Genomic DNA, 18,275 nt, shown 5'->3' with positions numbered 1-18,275 from the left:
GCATTGCCCAGATTTCCCTGGCTTTGTCAGTGGAGCTTCCAGCCACACACCGATTTTACCTGGCAAATCTGATTATAATCAGTGATGCTTCATATCCCATACTCTGGCAAACTCGTAAAGTATATTCCTCTCATGGGAACTTCTGGGGAAAAAAAAAGGCTGTGGTTGGTGGGATGAAGGGGTCTGTTCCTGGGATTGTCTTGTGCTTTCTGAGATACTAGTTATAGAGTTTGACACTAAACCACAAGAGGGGAAAGGGGAGAGATTATATTCAATCAAAAATGTCTTTAATTCTTAAATCTTGCTTTTACATCCTGGCCCTCTCTCCCTCTTCTCCCTACACCATTTTTCTATGAGAGTCCTCAAAGCATTGCTGTTTTATTATTTAATCAGACTACTTAATAAAACCCTAGGATTTTGTCAAAATTTCTTGCTATCTTTGCTCCACTGAAGCAGTTCCTTCAGAGATTGGACTTCAGTTTTAATTTGTCTGGAACTCAGAAAAGAAAAAGAAATCAGCCCTATCCCCTCACTCTCTTCCCCTATTCCCTGTCATCCTGTACTTGATGAGATACTGTAGAACCCATAGATCTTGTTTTTATCACTCCTTATTTTTAAAACATGCATTGGAGCAACACAAGGATTGGTACACACGACAGGCATCTTCAGCCTCAAGAATGGAGGCTCTCCAGAGCAGCAACACAGGGCCGGGCAGACCATCTTGCAGATGTTTTGTCGAGAACCAGAAAATTCCAACATTTTGTTCTGGGATGAATTTGCAGGTCATCATTTTGTATGCATGTATTAAGAAAAATGCCCTTCAACTCAGGAACTTTCTTCCTTCTTTTTAGATCATTCCTGTTTCAGGAAATGAGGCTATGGCAGGTGAGGGAATGGGAAGTGCAAACTATTAAATATTATGATATTCATCAGGAGATAATGTAGTGACTCACAGAAACACAAACAACAGGTAAAGGGTATTTTTTTTTTCTTTAAAAAATGTTGCAACAAAGCATCCTTTTGAATACTTCCTCCATCATGAGACTGGTATTCTAATACTTTTTTGGCCAACTGGAAAATAACAGGGTTTAGCAAATGCAATGGATTCATATTAGTGGTCCATAAATATAAATACCAACACTTCACCTTGGATGGTCTATAGGACAGAAGGCCTACTTCACCTACAGAATAAAGAAATCTCCAGAGAACTGAGTCTGGCTGTGAGTCTTTCTTTTAAGAGTTTGGGGTGGCTGGTTATTAATTTGCCACATCCAAATTACCAAATGTCTTTTGTCTTCAGCCTTATTTGGGACAGATATTATCCACAATGAAGAAAACTTTCCAAGAACCAAGGAAAGATATTCCCTTTGGAAACCCGTTTCTTTCTGAATGTGGAAAGGGGATCAGGTCCACGTTCAGTAGCCCAACACAGCTTCTTTTTCCTTAGACTGATTCAGCCTAAACTGGAATCCAGAGATTGTACAAAGCAGGTTTTAGAAGCAAATTTACATAGTATGACATGCTTTCAGAGGAGGCAGGTATTACTCATAACAATAACTCAATGGGATGTGTAATTCAATAGGATTTGTATGGAATTGTTCAACTTCCCTCAACATGGAGATATATCGATTATCTTAATCCAAGAACTTGCAAGGGTTCCCCCTTCCCAGCTTGAACTATTGGCATTGGCAAAATCCCCAAGTCTCATGTGAAAGAACCACCTGCGGTATCCTTAGTGCACAAAGTCAGGTGCTGTTGCCTTGAGGATAAATAGGAAAAACAAAGACCTCTCCCCATCCCCCAAATCTCTTCATTTACACTCCCACCCTCTAGAGTGCATGATTTCCTCTCCCAAAGATGCAATCGAATAAGAAAACATTTTCATCAGGCTAAGGGTCTTCTTCCATCAGTGGGATTTCTGCAAAAACAAAACAAAACATACAGAGTAGTGCAGTTAAAAATGGCACGATGAATCAGCAATTATTAAAACCATTAAAACACCAATTATTTAAGATGAATTTTAGTGACAATGAATATTGGAATCCCCTTCCTCCCTTCTCCCTTATTTGTCATTTTTTTAACCACAAATGATATATTATATTAATGTGTGTCTGACTGAACCAGGGGTTCTTAACTTGAGGTCCATGGATCCCTAATGGATCTATGGATAGATTCCAGAGGGTTCATGAAATTGGGTAGAAAGATATATTTTGATTGTATTTCAATATAAGTTGTTTTCTTTACAATCCTAAGCATTTTATTTTATGAGTTTAACAACATTATTCTAACAAGGGGTCTGTAAACCTTAACAGCCAGCCAGAGAGGGAACCCCATACAAAAACAGCTAAGAACCCTTGACCTAGACCAACCCTATCATGGAATTTTAGAGCTGAAAAGCAACACTCAAATTTCTTCTATCCAGGGAAACAATTGTTACCTTTCAAGCTGTTTATTCATCTGAAAAATTCATTACATTTTGCCATCTGCCCAAGTAGTCAACTGAACTGAAAGATGCCTAGCTTGAGGATATTTTATTCAAAATATCTATCCACCAAGAATGCCATACGAAGATATTAGTGGGAGAAAGGTCTGTCAATCAAGTTTCTTGGCTTATTCAGCAAGGTGATTCTGGGTAAGCCACTTTATTCAATTACCTCAATCTGTTGAATAGAGTGCTATATCTTAGGATGTTAAACGATTCATAAGAAGAAGATAAGAAGAATAAAAGGGATTTTTATAAGAATAATGACTCCCCCATCTCTTGGAGAGACAGTGGAGTTTGTTTAGTGACTGGCAGGCTTGTCTTAGGGTCAGAAGGACCCAGGTTTACCTGTTACCTCTGACACACACTATTGACATGGCCGTGGGTAAGGTACTCAACTTCTGAGCATCCTGGGCAACTCTCTAAAGCTTTAAATTGTGGAAAAGTAATTTATCTGCACCAGTGGAGGGATATTCCATACTGAAATGTCCCTTAAACGATGAAATCACAGATCTAGACCTCCTTTACAAAGAAAGGAAAACAAAAAGGCCCCCTCGATTTCTACTTAAGCCCTACTCTGATGCTTTATTTAGGCATGGAAGTCATTCTATGCTCTTAAAGGCCATCCCAACAATATCCCTCAAACCAGAAGGTCCAAATACAGGCCCAGTGGACAAAGGAGCCCACAAACTCCATGTCGTTCTTCTGAGGACTAGGCTAATATGATTTTGAAGAGGAAAACTATCAAGGTCTGACCACAGTGGAACACATTATTTTGGCCAGAGTGACTTATGAAGAATCAATCATCTACTAAGATAATGGCAATCTGGCTCCAGTCTACTTTTAAAGATTTATTTTACATTTTTCCCTTTACACATTCCATGTTTGAACCAAGTGGCCTTGTTGGTATTCCTGAATTTAGCATTCAATCTCTTGATTCCATGCTTTGTTTTATCCTATCCCTAATAAGAGTCTCTTCCTAACAGAATCCTAACCTTCCTTTGAAACTCATCTAAATCACTGCCTACTGGGAAGCATTCCTTATTCTCCCATTTCCTTCTTCTTCAAATTATTTTATTTTATTTACTCTATAAATGCTGTGGGGCCAATAGAATGTAAGCTTGTTGAGGGCAGGGACTATTTAATTTTGATGTCTTTCTAACCTTTAGTGCTTAGCCCAATACATTGCACGTTTTAGGTAATTACTCAGTGTTTCTTGAATTATTTATTTGCGGGCATGGAATCTGTACTGTTTGAGGGGATGAATTAATGATCCCTGAAGAACTGAAAGTTATTGTGATACAATGAAAAGCCCCCTGAATTTTGAGTGAGAGGACTTTATTTCAAGTCTCAGCTAAGCTATTGATTAGCTATGTGACCTTGATAACTCATGTGATCTCATCTTCTATATTTGTAATTAGGAAGAGGAAGGTTGGATGACATTATATCTAAAGTCTCTACTGCCTTTAAATCTAGGATTCCATATGGTACTCATTCAGAAGTATAAGAAGCAGCCAAGGTAACTTCTCCCAAAAGTTATAAGCAAATATTGTATACCTTTTCCATTTGTGCTTCCTCCTTCCCCAGATAATGACAGATCTTTTTTTCCTGTCCCTTCCTTTTCCACATCCTGGTTATTCACTTCTTTCTCCACCCCCAGTCTTGTTAAACTAGGAGAATATATATTGTGACATAACTTTATCTGGTTGGCCTTGTTTACAAGGACCAGATCAGGTCCAATAGAGGTGAAAATTGATTATTTATGTTATACGTTGAGGCTCTGTTTATTTTTCTATTGTGAAGAGTAATCACCTGTTGGCTTTATTACCCATGCTTTGATAACATATGGCAGCCCATAAAAAGTGTTGGCCCAGTTCTTTGCTAGGAAATATAATTCAAACATACTTGGAAAATGGAGATCTGTTTTCATTGTTTTAATAAATACGTGTTAACTGATTGACTTAACAACTGTTGATTTTCATTTTGAGAGGACCTATTATTTTAAATATCTAAAATTCCATTGATATGGGCATTCCCTTGAGCAATAGAGATCAGATTTTCCTGACATTTTTCTGTGACCAAAAATAAATAAATAAGTGAATTGGTTACCTAGTAGCCAGCCTCCTGGTGATGTACTTCATAGAACTTGGCTTTATCTATTACAGAAGCCTTCCTAGCTTATTATGACCTGCCAGAGTTTTTGATTGTCTAGGTTTACGGTCATATCATAAAGCATCAGAATAGGACTTTAGTGAGGCATGGAAAGACAGCTTAAAATAAGTAAATAATATTTGATGGATGCTTATTCAATACAGTGCAGTGGGAAAAAATCAAGGGGCTGGAAGTTAAGAGAGGGGAGTTCTACTCCCATCTATCTCTATCATAAAATTTGCTCTGTGACCTCAGCAAGTCATGTAATTTCTTAGTTATTTAACTGCATCATATACAAAATAAAGAACTTGGATTAGATCAGAGGTGTCAAACTCATAGTTGGGCCTGGCAGCAAAATTCTCCAGTGTTTTGTGTTTGTTTGTTTTTTGAGGCACTTAGCCTAGTAGGACATTTAACAAAATAATAAAAATAAAACAAACAGAGATAATGTTAATTTGTGGTTTTCTAAGTCAATAGAAGGCAGAGATCATTTTCTAGTTGTTTGACCCACTGAATTAGATGATACTACCCAGCCCTACATCCATCATTCTATAAGAATTAGACTAGATGGTTCCTAATAGTCTTTTCAGCTCTAAAATTAAAAATTCTGTGAATATATTCACCATGTCGCTTTGCTTTAACTATTAACCAATGCTCAATCTTTAGCAATGGCAAGAGTATATATGGCTTTAAATTGTTCTTCATATTCTATGAAATGTAAAACAGCTTCATAGAGACACAGTTGAGTGGGTAATGAGCCAACCTCAGAGCCAGCCTGGAAGATCTGGGTTCCCATATTTGACATATAGTGGCCATATGACCCTGGGCAACCAGGGTTCTAGGCAACTCTCTAAGACTATAAGTTTCAGAGAAGGTGCTGACCTGCATTGGTAGGGGAAGTTTTCTCACTGGGAGCTCCCTTGTGGTCCGCCAGGATACCGGTGGAACTGGGGAGAGGCATGAATTAAACACCCCACATTCCCACATTGCCAGCTGGAACTGTCGTGAGCAAAGAAGCTATGGCGAGGACGTGGGGCAGTTGGAGTTAACTTTGCCCCAAGTGGGTTGATCTGGGACCCAGCTGTGGGCCCTATGGGCAAGAAGAATATGAAAGCAGTTTTTAGAATGTTGGCAAGAGCACTGAGACCCCAAGGAACCTCTTGGCTTATATCTGCCTTTATCTTCTTGAACTTCATTTTGATTGCCTTGGAAAATGATTGTACCTAAGGGAAGGGATATTCAAACATATCTTTATTAAAAGGATTGCTCATTTGAACCCTTAGGCTCTGAGTAATCTACTGCATCAGACATGGAACTCTGGGACATCCCTAAACCAATGCAATCACAGATCCAGTCCCTGTTCCTACTCCTTTTCCATAGAAATATAATAGATACATACCCATTATATATTCATAATATACTACTGTGTTTTCCTCTCCTCTGATACAAAGGCGTATTATTCTTTTCCCAAACAACATTTTAATGAAGTTTTTAGAAATAAAAAAATGTGATATTACACAAAGACTGAATAGTCCCAACTCCAAACTTTCTGCCTGGAACTACTTGGTGGTCTTTCATAGATCCTGAAAATTTAGCTAATTGCCTTATTTGTGAGGTGATGAGAATCATTCATCATCATAATTAGTCTTTCCACTGTACTCAGAGAGAAGCAATTCGTTCTGAGTGAGTGGGAAGCAGCCTGATTTGGGGTACTGCACTTTGGGGCAGGGTAGGCTATGCAAGGAAAAAATGTTGTTGTTTTTTTTGTTTTTTTTTTTTTCCTGAGATGCGTTGAATTCTGTAAGACTGACTTATACTATAGAGAAAAAGTTTACCATCGGCAATATCGACTCTTGGGCTGGTGGACACTTCCTCTGCAGTGGTGTTGTCCACTGCATCGGTTCTTTCTGAAACAGGTCGTGCTCCTGCTTGGCACATCGATGGTGAATACAAATGCTGGAGCAGCTCTGAGGAGCCTGACATGCTGTCACAAGTTTCACCCTCCCCTGGCAATGTGTCTATGTCCCCTGAACCAGGGTAGGCTGGCGGGCTCTGGTCCTCTGCTGGCATGGGGCAGCCCTGGCCTACAGAAGACAAGTATCCTGGGGCTAAAGCGTTCAAGCTGCTGCTCACAGCTTCATCGTAGGAAGGCAACATGACGGGTACCCCATCCACCACCACAAAGTCAGGGTCACTGCTGGAGCTCCCTGAGAGGCCCCTAGATCAAAGAGAAACAGATTAGTGACTGACATCTGAAATCCCACGTGGAAGAAATCCCAGAGAGAATCATGACGAGTTCAAATCCTACCCTTGATAATAATAACTTATATTTATATAGTTCTTTTTGCAAAACACTTTATGTATGTTAATCTCATTTAGTTTCATTATTATCTCATCATTAATTTTAGAACTTTGGGGATAGGAGCTTGACTGAGTTTTAGCTACCTTATCTATACAAATGGAAATAGTAGCCTCTGTCATATCTCTCATAAGATGTTATTATGAAGGATCAAATAAAATTAAGTAAAATGATTTGTAAATCTTAAAGGGCTACATAAATATGAGCCACAACTATTTCATCAGGCTGCCTATTTTCAGTCTCCCTGAGATATATTATCATCAATTACCTAATTTAAAAAACTGATGATTGGACTAAGATTCCTTCCAATTCAATTCTATGATCCAATGATATGATTTGCAATATTGCCTATTCACAAGTCAGTGAAAATCTGTTAAGCTAAAATTCCAAAGAATTTCTTAGGTCTGAGACAAACGACAAAAACACATTTCTCAAAATTTGTTGTTGTGCAGTCATGTTGGACTGTTCATGACCTCATCGGGGATTTTCTTGGCAAAGATCTTGGAGTGGTTTTGGCCATTTCCTTCTCCAGCTCAGTTTACAGATGAGGAAAGTTAATTAAACAGCACTAAGTGAAATTGCTCATAAGTTCTGAGGCCAGACTTAGAGTCAGAGAGATAAGTCTTCCTGGTGGTACTCTACCCACTGTGCCACTTAGCTGCTTTGTCAAATGTTGTCTCTCCCCCAAAAATGAAAACTCCATGAAGGCAAGAACTGTTTCATTTTTTATTTTGTTTCCCTAATGCCTAGAACAGCCAGTGTCTTGGACAGTAGGTGCTAAAATAAATGCCTGTTGTTTATTGAAGCATAACAAAAATAATTTCCCCAGATTCAGATGGTATCATCTATCTGTTGCCTTCCAAGAAGGAAATATAATTAAATCATTCCTCCCCTCATTGGCTATCCTGTCTCACATAAGTAATTTCTTTTGGTCTTTTCCCTATTCCTTTTAAGATCCACTGAGCTCGCCATGCTTGCTTCTTGCTTAGTTCCTTTTTGTCTCACATGGAGAAGACCTATATGTGCTTATGTATGATGTAGTGGAAGGAACACTGGCATTGGAATCTGGGGATCTGAATTCGAATCTTGTCTCTGCTATTTACCATGTGATTCTGAGCAAGTCTTGGTTTCCTCCCCTATAAAATTAAGGGATTGAACTATAAAATTAAGGTCTCTTCCAGTTCTAAAGTTTATAATTACAGTATATGGGACGCTACTTACAGGGAAATGCAGATAGTTTTCCTATTTTTGTTACTTTTGATTTTGATATTTGATCAAAATTATGTTGGCAAATGAACAATCCACTAATTTGCTAACCTCCAGCAGGTCTCAAAAACAAGTCTGAGGCAATTTAGGCAGCACTTCCCTTTACCAATTATGTTGGTTTGCCCTCTGGTGGCTAAATGAGTAAATACAAGTTTTAAACTAATTTTGTAGATTTCCATCAAAATAATATACCTCCCCCCTCCTCTCTTTTATTTATCTATTTTAAAATATGATTTTCAGGAACAGATTAGGGCAAAAAAGGGGGGGATTACTATAGCATGATCTTTTCATTTTTCTGGTATTAGGGGAGACAGAAAATCTATATCCATGGATAATAAAAAAATATTTAACTTGTTAGAGAATCGCAGAATCATAGAGTTAGAAGGGATCTCCAAAACTATTTAATATAATTCATACCTGGACAAAGAGTCCCTCTATTATATGAAAAAGTGATTATTCTGATTTCCATGAAAAAAATCTTACTACCCTCAAAGCAGCCCATTTTATTTTGCTATAGCGCTGTTAAGAAATCTTTCCTTAGTGGAAATCTTCAACATAAAGAAGATCCAACTCACTTCCAGTTGATCAATGATGGACAGAAACAACTACACCCAGAGAAGGAGCACTGGGAAGCGAATGTAAATTGTTAGCACTACTGTCTATCTACCCAGGTTACTTATACCTTCCGAATCTAATACTTAATGTGCAACAAGAAAATGGTATTTACACACATATATTGTATCTAGGTTATATTGTAACACATGTAAAATGTATGGGATTACCTGTCATCGTGGGAGGGTCTGGAGGGAGGGGGGGATAATTTGGAAAAGTGAATTAAAAAAAAAGAAATCTTTCCTTTTTGTCAATGCCAAGTTAGACATCATGCTCTTACTTATTTCTGAACTTAAATGTGAGACTTAGCATTCATCCTTACCAAGTTTCATTCTGTTGCTATTGCTATTGTTATTTTTTGAATAGTGTATTCCCTTTGAGAAATATATTTTAGCCATGGGTCTGAGATTGAAACATCTTCATCTTGCCCCTGGAGGTGAAAAATCGCTAATACTAAATAAATCAATAAACTTTTATTAAATGCTGACTATGTGTTCTAAGTGCTGGATCCAAAAAGATTTCTGCCCTCAAGGAGCTTCTTATAATCTAATAAAATGTAATTCCAACTGGATTTCCACACATATAGAAAGTTCTAATGTGAATCCAAGCCCTGGATTACTATTGGTAGGAACCTTTTAATGGCAGAGACATGCCTTAAAAGAGCAGCAGGGTAGCTCAGTGGATAGAGTTCCAGTGCTAAAGCCAGGAAGACTCATCTTCATTGAGTTCAAATCTGGCCTCAGAAACTTACTAGCTGAGTGATCCAAGGTAAAAGTCACTTCACCCTGTTTGCCTTAGTTTCCTTATCAATAAAATGAACTGGAGAAGGAAATGGCAAATCACTCCAATATCTCTGCCAAGAAAACCTTAAATGGGATCATGAAAAGTCACATGTGACTGGAAGAACTAAGTAACAGCATGATCTTAATGGCAGAGAGCAGAGTCAACATGTACAATTGTTTCAAGCATTTACAATGTGGTCAGACCTACAAGTTCTGAGACGATGCAGTTGTATGTATGTTCACATGACAATCACACTTAGTGGTCCCCAATCCCTCCATCCTCACTTGTAGTTTGACCTGTTTACGAGTCAGGTGGTAGGGTCAGCATACGAGATCCCACCCAATCAGCAGAACAATCTCTGTTTCTTTAGCCTTACTTCCAGGCTGAGAAAGTGCTATCTAGTCACAGCTCAGCCCTGTTGGCCATTGCTCAATAATTGTCTCTCTCATTGTTCCTTTCACACTCCTCTGACTAGGATCCATAATTGTTTGTGTTCTATCTTCTCCTAGTGAGCTTCTGAGAACAGAGACTATTTTGCTTTTCTTTGTATCTCCAGCACTTAGGACAGCGCCTGGTACATAGCAGCTGTTTAATAAATGTTTATTGATTCTTTCTTTTTTCTTTTTTTTTTTTTTTGTCCTCTATCAGTTCTTTAGCTACAAATAATAGAACTGCAAAATTTTCCTCTACCCTGCTAAAAAAGCAAAACTCTCTAAACAACTTCAAATATCTTTCTGTCTCTCTTTCTCTGTCTCCTTCACATACACTCTCTCTGTCTCTATCTGCCTGTCTCTCTTATACACACATACCACATTCAGAATTGCTAATGATAGAAACTTATTTGACTTTTAGTTCTTTCTATTTCTAATCTTCATTCTCTGGGGAAAATCAGTGATCAGTGAAGTAGCCAGAAGGTCAGGGAGTAGCAGGGAAGAAGAGATAAAAAGGCAGCTAGATAACCAGTCTCTAAATAAGCCAGGGTTGACCACAGTGGTCACAGTGCTTGAGTTATTTCACTTTGAGAGGGATGACATTTTTGTACCATCTTGTAGGGGACAAAGCCCCAGGCTTAACAGAGTGAAGGAACAGCCTCCTATTCATTGGCCTCTTCTATCTCTAATCCCTAAGAAATCCAAATCTTTGAAGTTAAAAATGAAGTCTATGGTCACTGGGAAGCTCTGTAGGGTCATTTTTAAGACTTGGAAGAGGATCTGGCCAAACCTTAGAGGGAAAAAAGCCTCTTTTTGAGGAGATATAAGAGAATAGATGGTTGTCTCTTCCTCTATCCTTTACTTTTAAATTATCTTCTCTCTCTTTGCACATTCCCTTTCCTTCTTCCTCCCTTCTTTATTTACATACATATGCATAAGGAAATAGTTTCTATCCTATTGTTCAAATATTTAAAAGGACTTAATGGAAAGAGTATTGGATTTATAATCAAAGAACTTCTGGTGAAATCCTTACTACTTATGTGATGTTGGTTGAGACATCAGTTTCCTTATCTGTAAAATGAAGAATTGGAACATATGACTAGATACCTTGATTATAAGCGTCTATAAAGTCCTTTTCATCTCTAAATTTATGATCCTATAACCTGATTTCCAAGACACTTATGGCCCACAGTTTCCTCAGTTCCTTTGTTTTTTCTCAATATTATTTTCCCAAATTATATGTAAAAATAGTTTTCAATCTTCATTTCTGTAAAACTTTGTGTTCCAATTTTTTCTCTCTCCCTTCTTTAGCTACCCCCTTCCCAAACAGCAAGTAATCTGATATAGGCTATACATGTACAATACTTTCAAACAAATCTCCATATTTGCCATGTTGTACAAGAAAAATCAGACCAAAAGAAGAAAAACCTGAGAAATAAACATGAGAAAGAAAAAAATAAGCAAAAAAAAAGGACCCCTTATTCTATCAAAGGGTATATAAACTGAGTTTTCTACCATCATTGTATTTGATGTAAGAGAGATGGCTAAATAACCATCTTTCTATTAATAACCTGATGACCTTATTTTATTAATAAACAAAATTTTATTAATTTATTAATAAATAAAATTCTTATTAATTTATTAATAATTTTATCAATAAATAAACATTTTATTAATTTATTGATAGTTTTATTAATAATTAATTTCTACCATCCTTGTATTTGATGTAAGAGAGATGGCTAAATAACCATCTTTCTATTAATAACCTGATGACTTTATTAATAAAATGATTATGCTGAAAAACTTTATCTCTTGAACCTTTATAATTGTGCTATGTCCATGTCTATCTGTAAATTAAGGGAAGTTGTAAAAAATTAAATCTATTTGACAACGATGTTAACCAAAGGAAACCCCCTTTCTTTGTATGTAATCAAAACAGGAATAGAAAAGATAAAGAAAGTATCTTTTGCCTTGGATATCTAAACTCCCAAATGTGATATGATTTCTAAGTTTGTGAGTCAATATCAGGTCTAGATTTCCTAGAATTCATAGATTTAGAGCTGGAAGAGACCTTGGAAAGAGACCCTTTATTTTATAGGTAAGGAAATGAAGCTCAGGGAGATTAAATCCCTTTTCAATGGTCTAAGAGGAAGTAAGTGCCACAAAACAACATTTGAACTCAGATCCTCTGACTTCATAGTCAGCATTTCTCTAACTGTACCATGCTATCTTTCCCTCATGCTCCGGCTCAGAACCTCCACTCTATACTACTCAAAGACTTAGCCAATTATTTTTTCTTTTTCTGGTTCAAGGTAGCAGGGCATATGAGCAGCTAGCAGGGACACTTTATCATCTATGGAAAGTTGAATGGTACTGACCTGGGAAGGAAATGTGTCTTGAATTTGGTCTGGAACATCCTGGCCAGAATGACCAACAGAAGCACCAGAAGGACGCTGGTTGCTGTGAACGCCACTATTTTCCATGTTGTCAGTAGGGTCTCGTGGGGATTGGGCCAGATTTGCTCTGTTACAGAAGAGAACCCAGCAATACAGTAAAACTTCTTTCTACATTTGCAGGAAAGCTATCACAGACAAGCTGGTTTGTAAAGGTTCCCTTTGTACTCATTTGCTAGATTTATTGGACAAACTGAAAAGCTCACGGCAAGTCTACTGCACCCCTTTGGGTTCTGCAGAGATAATGGCTGACAGCCATCCAGCACATATTACACCACATTAGGTGCCACATAACATTTTAAAATGAATCTACTAAGTGAGATTTACCCAGAACTCTGACAGAAAGCAACAACATTGTACTTCTATGCTAGATGACTCTGGATAGGAATATAGTCTTTTGTACTCTTTCATCCAAGCTGCCTTTAATTCTCTGGGACTTTACTTACAAACAAGCCCCACTTATTTCAAGGAAATCTCTTCTTAATAAAGGTTATGCAGGGTTCCCTTTACTTGCAGAAACATGTAAGTAAAGGCCAATTATAAGACTGTAGATTTAGAGGTGAAATTGACCTTTCCTGGAGAATATCTAGTCTCACATCCTCATTTTGTGGAAGGTTAAGTCACTTTGCTAAAATCACACAGATGGTAAGTGGCAAGATGGATAATGGAACCCAGGTTCTCTAACTCCAAATATTACACTCTTTTCATTGCATCAGATTGTCTATAACAGTTTTCTTCATGGGGTTTTCAGAATTATCCTACTTGTCCCATCCCAGGCCATTGCTAGTCATCCTGATGTTTGTCTTACCACTGATGGACTTCCCTGACTCTGGAAGAGAGTCTGATAACTTTGTGTAATCTGCCTCACTTAATCCAATTCCACTCAAATCAAGACATGACCTCATAATGTAACCAGTCCTCTTTAAATATGAACAGTTAACCACAGAATCATTTCCTTGGGGCTCAGTTTGAATATAACATATTCATAATTCATCAGTAGATCATAAGCTACTTGAGAGCATTCTTAAGGCTTAATAGCGTTCCTGGCACATAGTAGGCACACAGAAAAATTTCTTGATTGAATGATTAATAATTGCCAACAACAATAAACTCCCTTTTTACCTGATTTTATGCAGAAGACTTGATAGGAAGGAAACCATTCTCCATACTGGCAGGTGATGTACTTGTAGTCACTGGTGAGGCTGTAACCAGGATCACAATAGAACTCAATTACAGTCCCATGATTGAATCGGTCACAAGGCCTTGGGTGACAGATGTAGTCTCCATGACTCACGATAGGTGGAAGTGGACATACTTGGGCAGAAGGAAAGAACAAAACGGTCAGTATCTGTGCTCTTGACCCATGTAAGACCACATGGGCCTGAGAGCTTGCAATTAATTAAAGATACTCTTCTAAATTAGTTATCAGATTACAGTCATTACTTCTCCAGTTTAGTCAATGGAAGGTCAGATGGGAAGCACATTGAAATATTCTGAGCACGTACTGCTGTCATGTAATGTCAAGAGGCAAATCATAAAAGAGATTCTTCTTACAATGCAGAGGATATACCTATTAAATAGACGACATCAAGTGGCTCTATTAATAATTCATGTTATGTATGCTAGGCAACCTAGTAAATAATGTTAAGGTATGCATAAGTAATACAGAAGGGGGGAAATATCCTAAACCCTGCTGCTACAGCTATGAGACAGATGGGGCTCCAGTTAAGATCACAACACTGTGGTCCTCGTGTTTTCACCCAAATGCTTAATCACAAATGTGTTATTGGTGGTCAGCTACTGAGTTCTCATCTGTCTGGGCTTATGGATCTGTCTCAAAGCCTGACCATGGAAAAAAGGAAAGGGAGAAAAAAGGCATTCCTAATTCTCTAGTTTAAGGCAGCTAGCTGGTACACTGGAGAGAATCTGGCCTCAGACACTTACAAGCAGGCTGATCCTGAGCAAGTCACTTAATTCTGTCTGCCTCAGTTTCCTCATCTGGAAAATGAACTGGAGAAGGAAATGACCAACCATTCCAAAATCTTTGCCAAGAAAACCCCAAATGGGATCACAAAAGGCCAGACAAAACAGAAATACAACTCAACATCTTCCACAATTCTCTAGTTTAAGGTGTCTTGGATTGTAAAGCAGGAAGAATTTCATAAATAGGTGAAGGAAATAGGGTATTATTGGTCTTGGAGTCAGAAAAGGCTGAACTCAAATCCTGCCTCAAATACATATTAGCCATGTAACTCTGGACAAATCACTAAATTTTTTTCAGCCTCAGTTTCCTCCTCTGAAAAATGGGTGAAAAATAGAAAATAGTACCAATCTTACAGAAAGGATCAAGTGAAATGATACATTTGCATTTAAATGTATGTGTATTTAAATTCTAACGTACTATATAAATATTAGCTATTTTATTATTAATAATAGTAAAATGGCCAGAGGAAAAAAGCACTCCAAATACTTGTCATTGTCTTAATGGTGATTGGTGGCTTTATGTTTTATGGTACAGAGAATTGGCTTTACTAAATAGGTAGTTATATTTAAGGGCTTGCTAGGGGCCAGTCACTTAGTTAATAAGCATGCATTAAATGTCTATTGCATGCCAGGTACTGTGCTAAGTCCTGAAGACACAGAAAAAGGCAGAAGACATTTCTTGATGTGAAAGAGTTCAAACAGACTGAGGTGGGGGATAGAGGGAACAATGTGCCAGCAAACAAGCTATAGTTAATCAGCAGAGAGAAGGCACTAGAAGTCAAAGGGACTGGGAAAGGACTCCAACGTGAGCTCTTGAAGAACATTGGGGAAGTTAGGAGGGACTGATGAGGAGGGAGGGCATTTCGGAGAGGAAGACAGTGAACATGCACCAAGGAAAGAAAGGGAGAGTCCTGTACATAAACTAGCAAAGAGACCAATGCACTAGACAGAGCAATATGTGGTTGTGAGTAAGGCGTAAGACCAAAAAGGCAGGATGGGGGCAGGTCATAAAGGCTTTGTGCCAGGAACCCTTTGAGGGGCCAGAGAAACAAATGCTACAGTTTGGACAGTCCTTGTCCCAAGAGCAAGAGGAGAGAAGGGCAGAACTGTGTTCACAGAAAAGTAAACACAGGAAATTTTTGGAAAATAAATAGAGGGTGTCTCATTTTGATTTTTGTTTGTGAACATCAGGAAAGGCTCCTAGGAGGAGGTGGCCTATGAATCATACCTTGAAGTCTCTGACTTTAGCTTTTTTTGGTGGTGAGAAGAAAGAGTATTTCAGGTGCAAAGGCATAGAATATCACATACAGGAGGGGGTAAGTGGGCTCACTCAGCTTGGAGTACAGGGTTTGTGTGTGGGGGTAATATGCAATCAGTCTAGAGAGAGAGGCTGGAGGCAGATTTGAAGGACTTCATTGCCAGATGAGTTCGGATTTGGTTCTAAAGTTAATGAAGATCCACTGATTGATCATGTTGCCTTGGAGCATTTTGAATTGAAGGTCCTAAAAGTATCTCAACTTCAATGTGGTTCCCCACCAAACTTATCTTTCCCTCAAAAATCCAAACTTCCCTGTTTCTGTTCAGAGTTGCCATTATCCTTCCAGTCACCTAGCTTCACTTCCATGGAGTCATCTTCCATACTTTACTTTTCCTTACCTCAGATATTTGATCTTGCTTTTTTTTTTTCTTCCCCCAACCTACACACCTCTCATATCTATCCCTTTCTCTCGATTCATAAGGCTACCACTCAATTCAAGGCTTCATCAATTCTCACCTGGGTTACTATAAAACTCTCTCTCTCTCTTTTTAATTTTTTTTTTTTCTGAGACAATTGAGGTTAAGTGACTTGCCCAGGGTCACATAGCTAGGAAGTATCTGAGGCCAGATTTAAACTCAGGTTCCTCCTGACTTCAGGATTGGTGCTCTATCCACTGAGCCAATCAACTGCCCCCCAAACTCTCTTAATTGGTGTTCTTGCCCACCTCTCCAGATACAGGATCATATATCTTGAACTGAGAGTAACCATCTAAGCCATACAATCTAAAAGCTCATCTTATTGAGATAAAGCAAAGAAAAGCCAAATGGTTTGCTAGTATACAACTTGTCTGTTAAGTACTGAAGATAGAATTTGAACCTTGCTGCTAGGATCTCCTGTCTCTAATTCATCTTCCAATCAATTGATCAAAAATATTCATTAAGCACCTGCTATGTACTGGGCATTGTGCCATCCATTGGGAATACATAGACAAAACTGATACAAATTTTTGCCCTTAAGTAGATGCATTATATAAGAAGACCCCATGTGCACATGTCTTTCCATTTGCTCCAACTCACATTTACCGCTGTAATCTATTCTTCCTGCTGCTTTCCTGATCATGACCTTTTCCTTTTCCCTTTCTCAGCTGGATGCCAATCTCCCAACTTTTTCTTATTAGAAGAAACCCAGAGAGCCAGCTTCTTTCTAGTTGTAGTAGAAACTTTTCTGGTTGTGAGACAGAAATGGCCTTTCATATAGCTTCTATGAGAAAGGAGTAACTATCCACTATCCTTTCAATAAGATGAAATAGTATCTGGGCTGGACTTTGCTAGACAATGGGCATTATCATCTCTCTTGCTGATGAATCCAAAGGATCACTAGGTCTGCTCATCCACCTTAAGGCTGAACTCTCCAAAATGTCTTATCTCCCTCAATTGAGATTTTTATTTTTTATTTTTCAAATTATGTCTATAATCTTTAGCAAGCTACCTGGTATACAAGAAATACCTAATCTCTGTTTTGGTTTCTGTCTCTGTTTCTCTTTTTATTTCTTCTTTCTTTCCTTCCTCTCTCCCTCCCTTCCTTCCTTTCTTCTCTCCCTCTCTCTTTTTCCTTCCTTCCTTCCTTCCTTCCTTCCTTCCTTCCTTCCTTCCTTCCTTCCTTCCTTCCTTCCTTCCTTCCTTCCTTCCTTCTCCCTTTTTTATGCACATGCCACTGTTTGGAAACAGTGTGGTCTGATTTTGAAGTCAAGAGACAAAGGTCCTTCTTTCTGGATCTGCCACAAAATGCATGGAGTGAACCTTGGCAGTTCCTTCAACTCCCTTCATCTCAGTTTCCTCATCAGTAAGATAAGAGGAGGCTGGGCAAGATGATCTCAAAGGTTCTTTCCAACTCTACTTTCTATATCTTTATGCCACTAAATAATCCAATACAGCTGCTGCTGTGGATATCTTCAAACCCATTCCTTGAGCCATTAAGGGATCCTGCCAGGAAGTTCACAGAAATAAAGACTACTTTCAAGTCCTTCACTTGGCATAATTAAATATTTTAAGCCAGTTGCCTGGCAGTGAGCACAATCATTCACAAACATATACATATGAAGGATTAAGTTTACTGACTAATTTATCACAAATTGTCAGCTAAGGCCCACTTACAGGCTTTTGATATATCTGGTTCAGGCTGGATTGACCAAAAAAAAATTCAATAAAAAATGCTGCTCTGCAATTTGGAACTATGCCCAAAGGACTATCAAAATATATATACCCTTTGATCCAATAGTGTTTCTATTGGGTCTGTATCACAAAGAGATCTTAAAGGAGGGAAAAGGACCCACATGTGCAAAATGTTTATGGCAGCTCTCTTTGTAGTGACAAAAAAACTGGAAACTGAGTGGATGTCCATCAGTTGGAGAATGGCTAAATAAGTTATGGTATATGAATGCTATGGAATATTATTGTTCTGTAAGAAATGACCAGCAGGAGGAATACAGAGAGGCCTG

At 38.2% G+C, this 18,275-nt stretch overlaps 1 protein-coding gene across 1 annotated transcript in view; it reads right to left on the bottom strand.

Annotated features, from left to right (window-relative positions):
• Positions 1–973: 973 nt before the first annotated feature.
• Positions 974–18,275, bottom strand: part of SUSD4 (sushi domain containing 4) — a 213,952-nt gene continuing 196,650 nt past the window's right edge. The window contains 4 exon segments of the mRNA XM_074262646.1: positions 974–1,918; positions 6,469–6,851; positions 12,463–12,607; positions 13,660–13,851. Coding sequence (XP_074118747.1) covers positions 1,890–1,918; positions 6,469–6,851; positions 12,463–12,607; positions 13,660–13,851 — 749 coding nt within the window. The 3' untranslated portion in view covers positions 974–1,889.

This window comes from Sminthopsis crassicaudata, chromosome 4 (assembly GCF_048593235.1).
Source record: "Sminthopsis crassicaudata isolate SCR6 chromosome 4, ASM4859323v1, whole genome shotgun sequence".
Lineage (NCBI taxonomy): Eukaryota > Metazoa > Chordata > Mammalia > Dasyuromorphia > Dasyuridae > Sminthopsis > Sminthopsis crassicaudata.
The sequence above is the reverse complement of the archived record's forward strand: the minus strand, read 5'-3'. Positions and strand labels throughout refer to the sequence as shown.